Source organism: Salmo salar, chromosome ssa27 (assembly GCF_905237065.1).
Source record: "Salmo salar chromosome ssa27, Ssal_v3.1, whole genome shotgun sequence".
In the NCBI taxonomy this organism is placed as follows: domain Eukaryota; kingdom Metazoa; phylum Chordata; class Actinopteri; order Salmoniformes; family Salmonidae; genus Salmo; species Salmo salar.
In genome coordinates this window covers 20,899,561-20,911,933 of record NC_059468.1, presented here as the reverse complement: position 1 = coordinate 20,911,933, position 12,373 = coordinate 20,899,561, and the positions used below count along the sequence as shown (strand labels likewise).

General features: G+C 46.1%; 1 protein-coding gene across 3 annotated transcripts; it reads left to right on the top strand.

Moving 5' to 3' along the window:
* The first annotated feature begins 120 nt into the window (after positions 1–120).
* LOC106588678 (uncharacterized protein KIAA0895) lies at positions 121–11,078 on the top strand. 3 transcript variants are annotated; one of them, XM_014177907.2, is made up of 7 exons: positions 121–467; positions 1,885–2,641; positions 6,735–6,878; positions 7,513–7,645; positions 8,048–8,353; positions 8,539–8,636; positions 9,410–11,078. In XM_014177907.2, exons 2-7 carry the CDS (start codon positions 1,901–1,903, stop codon positions 9,566–9,568), a joined length of 1,581 nt encoding a protein of 526 aa, XP_014033382.2. In that variant the 5' UTR covers positions 121–467; positions 1,885–1,900; the 3' UTR covers positions 9,569–11,078. The 3 variants fall into 3 exon arrangements, with proteins under 3 accessions (XP_014033382.2, XP_014033379.2, XP_014033383.1); XM_014177904.2 differs by having other exon boundaries at positions 123–467; positions 1,881–2,641; XM_014177908.2 differs by lacking the exon at positions 1,885–2,641 and having other exon boundaries at positions 133–467.
* Positions 11,079–12,373: the final 1,295 nt, after the last annotated feature.

Genomic DNA, 12,373 nt, shown 5'->3' with positions numbered 1-12,373 from the left:
GCTTAGTCAGCTGTATACTATGTATAAACTATAATGACACCAAAAATCTCATCTCTTATTTTTACGGAAAATAACAATCTCACAGAAGCACAATTGTTTCTGTGTGACGTTTCCCGGGCACCATGGAAACAGCTCGTACCTTGTGTCATTTCGTTCTTCAGTATCATAGCAGCTCCAGAACTACAGCGACACGACTGATGTCGGAGTGCTCAAAATAGGACATTCTCTGCTAGCTGGTTAGCTGCTGTTATCGTTAATTGACCATAGCCAGCTAGTCTTGTTCAGTTTGATCTAGCTACTAGCGAGCTAGGTTAGGTTAGTGACAGTTGGCAAGCTTGTTAGCGAGCTGACGTTAATTGTTAGCTAGCTATAATAGCAAGCTACTTGTTTTTTGCGTGGAAGACGTTGTCAAGAGGTTGTCCGCAGAACAAAGTCTCAGAGGATGCTCAAATCAATAAACGTCACTGGTATGTATGCTCTTTATCTGTGTATGCCTTGAATTTGCTTGAATATTTCCAACCTGGTGAGAACGCCAGCAACAACAGAAACACACTGAACTTCAAACAGATCAAATGTTTTATTAGTTACTGTTACTGTCCTAAGCATACTTTATGATGATTTTAAAGTGTCTTCGTTATTAGGTTTATAACAGTTGTGCTGCATAGATGCTCTATTTTCCTAACATTCTGCAAATGTTTTGACACTAAGTTATCATTAAAGGAATGTTTTTAGACAATTATAAAGCTGTCATAAAGTAGTTACATGCTTAATAATAATAATGCATTTTATTTTAAGCGCTTTTCAAGACACCCAACATCACTTTAAATTAAATCACACGTTCAAATAAATAGCTATATAAAAGTACAGCCAAATTGTTAGAAAAGTGTAAATATGCATTCTAACTTCCAGTAGCTCATTGTACTGCATTACTTGTCAGTACTATACTTACTAAAAAATCTAAATGAAGCTATTTTGCAGTGCAGCACGACAATTATTTTGTAAAGAACTGCAAAAGACACCTGTTGCTGTAATAAAGCAGAAAACATTGACATGGTCAAAAGGGATATTTATCCATTCTTAATGTATTTGTTCCGTGACCAGCTACTGACTCCCTTATCTTTTAGAATGATTCAGCTTGGCAATGTTATCTGGAATGGTTTGTTTTCAAATCTGTTGTTGCCATGTGATCTGCTGAAGCCCTGAAGTGGTTGTGTTGTTAGTGCAGTGGTTGCATAACTTCCACATCAGCGCTCCTGTCTGAACAGAGTGGTTATACAGAGTGTGATGATGCTCCTGGTCATCCAGCCATCCCACTGGAGCTCAGGACACAAGGCTCTCCACAAGGGCTGCTACCCTGTCAGACTCTGGAGACATGATGGGAATAATTAGGTGACTAAGCCTACATCATAACTGTGCTTTGTGCATAGAGAAATCAATTAAGCATAGTTGCTAGTCCCACTAAGGACTGCTGATACAATTGCTATAAAGCTGTAACTCAGAGTATGTCGGATATGTCCATTTGAGGTCTATGCACTGTGATTGTAAGAAGGGGGAGGATAGTAGCAGCCTTTATTGCCTGAGACTGAGTGAGTCAGTGTTGCACTGCAAGCCCAAACCGATGATATCACCTTCTGAGCTATTGAATAAACCTCTGTTAGGGTTCTCTGAACAACGCACGCACACATGACAGAATTCACATAAGTCTAGCTTTAGAGCTGAACTGGCTGCAGACTGAAGACACTCCTCTGTCTTGTTCTGTAAGAGGATTATTCTATCTAGGTACTGTTCAGCGAGTGAGTGAGAGAATCTAAAATAAGTAAGCTGCCGCGTCAGCATTACTGACTCAACCCTCGGTCAGTCATCATCACTTGTTGTTTCAGAAAGGCTCCATTGGCCAGAGATGGAGCAGTCTAAGAAGTACCTCCTTAGCTCGATTGTGCCGGTAGAGATGGAGATCTCTAAGAAGTACTCGAGCCCCACGGTGCCAGACAAGCGGCCTGTGAGCCCCACTCAGGTTTGCCTGGAGAAGCTGTCATCCAGCATCCTCAAGGACCTCTTCACCACGGGAACCAGCAGCTACAATGTACTCCTGCAGGCCGAGGAGGAGGAGAGACAGAGCCCCAAGCACTCCCCGTACCGCACGCCCAAGAAGACAGTGAGATGTGCCTCTACAACCTGCAGGTCACATGACAGCCACCGCCGTCCGTCTGTAACTCCTCTGTTACTGTTGGGCCAGCAGGGCAGCGGAGAGACCAGGCTCTCCTCCCACCACCATGTCTTCTCCTTCGCCTCAGGGGGCTTCCCCAGCGGGCCCAAGCCAGCCCACAGCATCAAGGTCCTGGGTAGCACCATGTGCCTGTCCCCCCGCCCTGTCTCCCGGCCCAGGAAAACCTGCTTCACCAGCTCACCCCGTACCAAGCTGCCCTCTCTGCAAAGAGGAGGGGTGATGCGGGAAGGGGAGAATGCCGGGGTCAAGAAGCTCTGCATCCTCACCGCCATCAAGCCGTCCAACGTGGAGAAGGAGAAGGTGAAGTTCTTCAAGTCGGACTTCAGCTACAATCCTCAGTTTGAGTACAGCAACCCCGTGTCTCCGCTGGTGCTGGCTCGCCACAACAACGCCTCCGACCGCTTCCTGACACAGGTGAGACCCATGTCAATTAATTAATAGCACTTTTCGGCCATTTTAAACCAGAAATCTACCTACACATCAGCTAACACAGTGGAGGGGTGAGGAGTGAACTATCATGTCACAGGTAAGTGTAAGGCCAGGAACATGAGACAGGTTTTATACAACTATAGTCAGCAAAGGCAAGAGGTAGACTGAGCTGAAGTAAATCTGGCCACTCAGTGAAAGCCACGCAACCAGGTAGCAGACAAATCCTGTCAGACAAGATTGGATGGATTATTTGGGAAGAACTTTCTTTAAAACTCCAGTTTAGCACACCAGTCAGGAGATAGAAAGAGACACCAGTGCTCTCTCTGTCTGAGCTGTAGGGTTGAGGCAGAAAATATCTATTCACATTAGTATGTATCAAATGGCTATCCACATTAGCCCTTATTCTGGGCTGATATCCAACAAGCTACTCTACCGACAGATCAATAGTTGAGTATGTTAAAAGTCATGTTGTGATTACCCCAACAAGAAAGACAAGAGAAATCAGACGCCTTAAAGGTTAATGGACACCTGAATAGGAATGCACATCTTTGTACGATACATAAGTAGTTAGTGGAGCTACAAGAATGAATTGAGGGATAAATATGTTTCCAATAAAAGGCCCGAGGTTTATGCTTTAAAGTAATGAGTATTACTGTAAATCACAAGGTGTCACGACTTCCACCGAAGTCGGTCCCTCTCCTTGTTCGGGCGGTGTTCGGCGGTCGACGTCACCGACCTTCTAGCCATCACTGATCCATTTTTTATTTTCCATTGGTTTTGTCTTGTCTTCCTTCACACCTGGTTCCAATCCCATCAATTACATGTTGTGTATTTAACCCTCTGTTTCCCCTCATGTCCTGTCGGAGATTGTTTTGTTTGTATGTGATGTGCTAGTCAGTGTTGGTGAGCGATGGGTTTTGTACCCACTTTGTTAGTTTGTACATTTTGGTTGTTTTGGAGTTTTATCAGCATTTATTAAACAACTCAGTTTATACCAAGTCCGTCCTCCTGCACCTGACTTCCCTGCCACCAACACGCACCACTTACAGAATCTCCGACCACCTATGGAGTCAGTAGGAGAAAGTACACCGGCCATGGAGGTGGAGGAGCGCGTCCAGGAGCATGCGGTAATGCTTTACCATCTGGGCGCCGCCATGGATCGTGTTATCCAGACAATGGACCGCTGGGAGAGACAGGGAGTTCTTCCAGTGCCTCCACCAGCACAACCGGGGTCTCCCCTGAGCGCCCCTTTCCCGCCTGAACCCAGTGGGATCCGTCTCTCCATGCCACAGGAGTACGACGGGAGTGCTGCCAACTGCCAGGGTTTCCTCCTCCAACTAAACCTCTATCTGGCCACGGTCCACCCAGCTCCATCGGACCGTGAGAGGGTGTCCGCCCTCGTCTCGTGCCTCACCAGGATGCCCTGGAGTGGGCCAACGCCGTGTGGCGAGAGGGAGATGCGGTGTTGGACCATTTTGATGCGGTGTTGGACCATTTGCCCGAGGGCAGAGCGGCGGGTGAGAGCCTCTACCATCTGAGGCAGGAGATGAGGAGCGCCCAGGAGTTTGCCCTGGAGTTTAGGACCCTGGCTGCTGGCGCGGGATGGAACAACAGGGTCCTGATAGACCACTTCCACTGCAGTCTGCGCGAGGACGTCCGTCGGGAGCTGGCCTGCAGAGACACCACCCTCACTTTCGACCAGCTGGTGGACCTGTCCATCCGGCTGGACAACCTGCTGGCTACTCGCGGACGTCCAGATCGGTGTCTGTTGGTTCCATCCTTCCACACCCCCTCTCCTACACCCATGGAGCTGGGAGGGAAGGTGCACAGGGAGACCGGAGGGGGTTTCTGCTCGTGCACCATCTGTGGCCGCAGAGGTCACACTGCTGGTCGGTGCTGGGTTGGTTCCTCTGGGAATCGAGGCAGCAGGCAGGGGGCTCTGGCGTCACCCAGGTGAGCTGGCACCATTCTCACCCAGAGCCCTCTGTTGCACATATGTTTGTGTCTGTCACTTTTCCTGAGTTTTCCCCGCATTCCCAGCATAAGGTGCTCGTAGATTCAGGCGCGGCTGGGAATTTCATTGATAGAGCGTTAGCTCATAGTTTAAGGACCCCTATTGTTCCCGTGGATGTGCCCTTCCCCGTTCGCGCCTTAGATAGTCTACCATTAGGGTCAGGGTTAATTTGGGAGGTCACCGCTCCTTTGGGCATGGTGACGCAGGGGGGGTCACACGGAGAAAATTTGTATTTTCCTTATTGACTCCTGCGTTTCCCGTGGTGCTGGGCCTACCCTGGTTAGCTTGTCATAACCCCACTGTTTCTTGGCCACAGAGGACTCTCACGGGGTGGTCGCGAGAGGTGCTCAGGTAGGTGTTTAGGGATTTCTGTTGGTGCTACTACGGTGGAGAGTCCAGACCAGGTATCCACGTGCGCATTCCCCCTGAATATGCCGATTTGGCTCGTCTTCCTTCACACCTGGTTCCAATCCCATCAATTACATGTTGTGTATTTAACCCTCTGTTTCCCCTCATGTCCTGTCGGAGATTGTTTTGTTTGTATGTGATGTGCTAGTCAGTGTTGGTGAGCGATGGGTTTTGTACCCACTTTGTTAGTTTGTACATTTTGGTTGTTTTTGGAGTTTTATCAGCATTTATTAAACAACTCAGTTTATACCAAGTCCGTCCTCCTGCACCTGACTTCCCTGCCACCAACACGCACCCCTTACACAAGGATTGTACTAGATAGACCGCTGTCTAAATTATAGTTCAGTAGAATTAATAGTATGTAGTCTGGTCTAGTGTTTTGAGTGCGGTTTGAACTTAGTAGCATCCCCTCAGGTGTTCTGTTGCATGCTAGCTACCTGGGTAACACTAGTATACTGATAGTAACATATGGCAGTCTCTTTAGTTGAGTGAAGACTACGGGAAATGCACTGTAAAGTGATCCTGTGGAGGACATTGCCGTTTGTGCTATCATTTCTTTCTTCCACTCCTGGCACTAGTCTTGTTTTACACACTCCCAGTGTGTACAACTGTGTGTCCATTCATTTTACTGATGTAGATTTAATGTAGAAAAGGACATCTTTTTTGTTACATACTCCATGATCAGAATGAACTGTTATTAAAATGAAGTAAACGATGAAACACAAATTAGGCTATCTGCCCAACTTTAGGAACTGATTGACACTATGTGACATAAACAGGTAATTGTACTATTGCATAACAACTCCAGTTACTGTACATTTCACAGAACTGACTTGATTTCTGGTCTCTACTTGATCTCTGTGGCGTGTGTGCTGGGGCGAGAGAGAGGATCATCTCTACTGACCTGTGGAGAGTAGGGACTGTCTATTAGGCCTAGTCCACAGCCCTGAACACACTCTAGAGAGAATGGAGAAATCACTGACCTGTTCTGCCCTGACCTGGCTACTGGACAAAACAACTCCAAGTGCTATTCCCAATAGGGAGCCATTTATATAGCTCAGGGATGGGCAACTGGCAGCCCACGGGTTCCTGCTCAAGGTGCAAATTCAAAATGTGGTTGTGCATCAACAGTTTTTCTATTGTTATGTCAGTCACTGATAGTCACTTAATTAGCCCATGTCAGCAAAACATTTGTCGATTGTTAAGTTATTCTAGCGGTCTGCTATCTAAATGTGAAGTAATCAAGGGCAAATTAAAGCCCCATGGCAAAATGTGTAGAATTGTAGGAAATTAACTGTAAAACTGCTCATTTTCTCTACACCCTATGGCAAAATGTGTGGAATTGCACAAAATGAACCCCTCATGATGAGTTCAGATTTTTGGAGTCCCCAACCTCCATTAAAGTTGCCCATCCCTGATATAGCCTAATTATAAGGAGCTGTTTTCTATGCAGTATATCCCTTCAAACAAATCAACTAAAGGATGAGACAAGTTCTTGTTATTTCCCTCAGTATCATCTGAACACAAGTTGCACTCAAGAAGGGAATCAAGCCTTTATAGCTGTATCCTTACCAAGATAATACAGGAGTCCATCATTAGGTTTCAGCATAATGTTGTCTGTAAGTTGACGGCATGTCATTGTGTTTCTCCCTACAGGCGGTGCGTATCATGGAGTTGGCCCTCCAGAAGTATGGCAACTATGAGAAGTTTGAGCAGGCCACAGGGGGCAACTTGCTCACCAAGGGCCGGATCTGGTACCTGGTCAAGAAGTACATGGAAAAGGAGGGCTGTATTGGGGAGGTGAGAGAGCGACTTGAGTAATCTGATCCTAGATCTGTGGTCAAGGGCAACTTTTACCCGGAGAAAGGTAGAAGGTACCCCTTACCACAGATCCTGGGTCAGCTATGTTTTAATCATCTAATGGCTATGCCAGAGAGCAGTTCCCAGGTACACCTGGGTATAAAAGAACAGCCACACAGATACAGGAGAAGGCTGACATCCCCGCGGTGACAGGCAGCTTGTACAAGGTTTCCGTTTCCCTGAGCACATCCTCCTGAGCCTCTGTTGGCCCTGTCGTTTTTGCTCTATAATAACCTCTGACATGTTCTGAGCCATGAAGGTCATCGAGAATACAGGAAACAGCCAGAATAAAGTACCAGGCTGCCAAGACGGGCTGGTTCGTCATGTTCCTCCTAAATCTCCCAAAAGAAAATCACTATAATTAACTTTCTGCACACCCCAATCAGAACAATTCCCTCATACGACGCAACCGCCACACAGTCCGCTCCCCACATAGTAACCCCATATCCTGCTTTGGTACCGTAGCGCTTATTAAGGTACACATTCCTTAACCACATATCTCTCTGTGGTGTCTTTGCCAGATAGTGCTCCATATAAAGTGAGTCTCAACATCACTCCCTCTGTCTGTTGTCAGATAGTGGTCAATGTGACAGACGATCTCCTCTCCAGAGCGTCCATGACGGTGGTGAACAGCCGGCCCACTCTGACCATCAACATTGCCACAGCCCGGGAACACTGGCTGGAGGGCATGCTACGACATGAGATCAGTGGGTAGTATAACTCCATTATACCTCTATCATGCTTAGTTTTGTCAACAGGTGCACAAATCCCTGTGTTTTTCCAGTATTACAGCCACACAGTAATGTCTTTCAAGGGTCTTTCGATGCACACAGTTTCTCCTGGATCACGGAGAATGGGTCAGGAGTGTTAGGTTCAAAACATGTCTTGGTTCATAAGAAGCACATCCGCAACCACAGCACATTTAAATGAACACAAATGAACTTGCTGTGTGCTGCCTCGGCCCACTAGTCTGCTCTGCTGTACTCAGCAGCACAGTCATTTTGTCTAGGATGAGGTCAGCTTCCAAGTACATTGTCAATGGGTCTCTTCACCCTGTTGGTGCAATATAGCCACTGTGGTCATTTCCTGTGTCTGTGCCCTCTCCCCAGGCACACACTACTTCCGGGGCATCAACAATGCCCAGCAGCCGTGGAGCAGCGGAGTCGGCAGGAAAAAGCACAACCTCCGACCTTTGAACCCTACTGAGGAGGGGCTGGCCAGCATCCACTCTGTCCTGTTCCGTAAGGACCCTACCCTGTGGAGGGCCTCCTTGCTCTACTACACTGTGTACCAGGCCAGCCGCATGTCCTTCGCTCAGCTGTTCCACAGCCTGGGACGCTTCGTCCAGGACCCCAACACACGCTGGGACTACTGTGTACGAGCCAAGAGGGGGCAGACCGACACCGCACAGCCTGGTAACTAACACAGACACAACCGTTTGTTCACACGCCCATACATAGGCATGCCTGCATGCAGGCACACACCTATCTCTTGCTTTGGCCATTTATCCTACTGGAGTCAGCATGAGTTATGATGTAATGAACTTGGGCTGTTTCAGTACGTACTGATGTCATCTTGATGGGCTTGTTGTATATTTCAGGCTGTTTCAGGAAGGACCAGGTGTACCTGGACGGCATCCTGAAGATCCTAAGACACAGAGAGAGGATTAACTTCCAGCTGCTCATGTCCCTGGGGAAGGTGTGTAACGGGGTCTATTTAATGTGTCAGACTAGAACCCGTAGACATAGCAAGAGTAGGTTTATCAGGCTGCCTAACCGGCTAACAAGGTAACCAATTCTTATTCTATGGTCTGCATCCTAAGCCTTTTTGTGCATAATGATTATTTTTCAAAGGGTTTGCATTACACTGCAGACAGGAGACACAAAGGCAATATGTTGGATGTGTTTGACTGCACAGCTTTCATGTTATTCTCCTCACTTCCTCTCTCCTTCACCATAACAACAATGCTTATTTGCACATGAAATTGAATGAGATGCCAGGTTGAATAAGCTTATGTAACTACAGCTGTATGAGAGAGCAGAGCATACCATGTTATTCTGCCTGAGAAGAAGAATGACTTCAGGCATAGATAGGGAACATATGACTCACAATGTGTTTCACACAGATGGGCTTCCAGTGTTACTGCTGTCTGTCCTCCTAGGCTTATCTGTACAGCACAGGTTGCCGACCCTCCTAGAGAGCCACTTGGTATGCAGGCTTTTGTTCCTGCCCTGCTCGAACACATCAATGAGCTGCTCATCAGGGCAGTTCCAGGTGTGTTAGACTAAGGCTGGAACAAAAGCCTGCCAGGAGGAGGGTTGGCCAGTGGCACTCCCTGCTTAATAGAAACCTTATTTTATTAAATTAACACAAATTCCATCTTGATTGTTTCTGTCTGTTTTATTTGGCTTGTTCTAAAATACATTAGCATGATTTCCATCTTGATTGTTCCTGTCTGTCTGCCTGCCCAGGTGTCGTACGAGGATGTGGATCGTCTGAAAGGCCTGGCGCTGATGGAGCATGTGAGGATACCTCACTTCCTGCAGGACACGGCGTGCTATGCTGAACAGCTGGAGAAGATCATGGAGGTCAACCAGCTGACTGACGAGGAGCTCAGGGTGCTCATCTGAGACATGGAGGAGTACAGGCCCTGCTCACTCAGTTACTCCAACACACAGCTTGTACAGGTTAACAGCAACCTGACCAAGATCCATTTGGGATTGAAACGTTATGTATATAACAAAGGCATAGAGGTTGTTATGAGGTATGTGTTGGAGTAAGTGAAAGTGCGGGTCCTTCTGGCTTGGTGCCCCATGAGAAGTGACGATACGCTCCTCATCTGAGCATGCCCAGAAAGAGGTGACCCCTGACCCTCCAGCACACCTTACCTCCACCGAGCTACTGAGCTACCGGAACCTCATTAAAGTCAGTGGCATCATTCACAGTGACATTCCTGCATCTCTCACCATCAGTACCATCCCCAACAGGCAAAATTGCATGTGATGTCATGATGTCATTTCCTGGTTGTAACTGGCTTTCCACCACATATGGTAGCTGTGTGACGTGACATGACTTGTGCAGCGTACTGTATTGTATGTAGGGTTTCTCTCCATCTCTCTCCATTTCTATATACACCCCAAAGCCAAGTGTACTTCTATTTTCAACCTCCTGTTCCAAAGACTAAGGGGTTCCTATACTAATGTTTCTAAACAGAGTTTTACCATACTGGTTTGGTTGCTGTTATAGTTGATGTTCAGGTAATGACCCATGAACCAGAGTGTGTGTTTTGTCAGGGTCGGGCTGCAGTGAGAGACATACAGAAGAGAGATGGCTATGGTCTCATAAAAGCACAACATTGACTCATGATGTGCCAGGTCACAGTGGAGGAAGGCATGTGGAAGAGGCAACCTAACGAAGCACAAGACGGCAGCATAGTGCTGAGATAGTAGGATTGGGTCACAATAGAAATGCATTGTGAATCATATGTATTTGTGCCCTGTTGATATATCTTGCAAGAGGTTACCTTGGCGCAGCAATCCCTCCAAAACACCCACTTTCTTACGATTTGCACTTTTCTCTCCAGCATTGAACTGCTTTGTTTCTGGCAGTTTCCTTAGAGATAACCTTACACTGATGAACTCTCCTTCCTGCATTTTAAAACGAACCAATAGGCCTAGTGTTTTTAAAGGCACGGTGTAACAGTAATATTGTACTGTAATGTTTTTCTCCTTTTTGTCAAACATGATTGACAGGTTGTTGATGTTCTGGCTTTTGGTACCTGTTTTGAGAACTGAACACTGTGATATTTGATAAATATTGTTCTACTGACACTTTCAACTAGCCTGGTCCTAGATCAGTTTGTGCTCTCTTGCCAATAGTTATTTACAATGACCATAGGAGTTGGCAGGATAGCACAAACTGATCTGGGACCAGGATAACTTTGACCTGATGTAGGTAGCATGTTTGCTGCCGCTACTTCACCACAAATGGCCCTGGATATGATCCAGCTGTATGATGAGCACTAGTGTTTAGAAGTGACATTGCGCTATGTATTGTACTGTAACTGTAGTGTATTTTAATGCCTCCTGATGGTCACTGAAGCCCTGGGAATCCCTAATAAAGCGGATCCATCACCTTGGAGACTTGGCTTTGTGTCTCTGTCTGTTCTTAATCTGGGGCCAGAGGTGTTGAAGTCGCCTTGTCCCATTTATTCATCTCAGGTTTCACTGTGAAACTGGACTCCATTAGGGCTCCATGTTGAAAGACACCTACAAGCACTGACATGCTGGACAATTGGCCTCTGTCCACACGGAGACGACCCACAAGAACAGGGCCTCTTATCCTGGGCGTCCACTCTGCTCCAGTTAAGAGTTTTCATTTTGTTAGGGCGTGAAGTGTATTTTACATGGCTTGGAAGCCAACCATAAATATTTCACAGAGACATTTTGTTTTAGAGGCTTGTTTGGTCGAAGTGGGTTAGATGTTTATAGGACAGGGGTGACAGCTGAAGTGTGGGTGGGCTGAAGGAGGGGAGTACACATTTTGCAGTACACATTTTTCACCACTAGAGGACCGTCACATCTACTACTTTCTCCACAACTCCATAAGGGAGAGATATGATTTGACTGATCTGTGAAGAATTACTTAAAAATGGAATAAAGCGTAAACTTAACCCCCAACATCATGTCAATGATGAAAGTAGAATCATGAATATTACAAAAGGAGCTTTTTACTTTGAACACATTCAATCCTAATGTGACCGCCAGTATTGAGCAATAGTAACCATAGTCTTACTGAGGATATGATTGTATATATGTCATCACAGACCAAAGGTTATCTCTGAACTTCCTCAACCTGCAATACATGATGCTGACAGTGACGTAACCATAGAAATAGAGGAAGTACAGTTCACTCAGACGTGCCACTGAAAGAAGAACTTGGCTGAACTGAAACAGATCAGCTGTCGCAAGAGCAGAACTCCACACTTTCCAGACACACTTATCTTCAGGATGTGAACGCTTCCAAATAGATATCTCAGAGACTAATAATCCTTATTTTCACATTACTCATCTGGTTGGAATGCCAGGTCTACCTTTTTAGGAGACTGATAAAGAATACTCTTCAATGTCTGCCCACATGAAAAGATACTTAACTTTACTACAGAATACTACAGTACTTACTATAAAATTCTATCGTAAACTGTAGTATACTATACTACACACTATAGTATCCCTCGATCATGTGTAGGACGTACTATAGAATGTTGTAATATATTGTTAAATACTATAGTAAATACTAAAGTATTATCTGCAAAAAAACACTGTAGTAAATAGTACAATAAGGTCTGCAAAAACACTCAAATTGTTTAACTATAGTAAATACTACAGTATTTAATTTGCAAATACCCTGCCCATTCCCCTCCCCCATATCGCAAA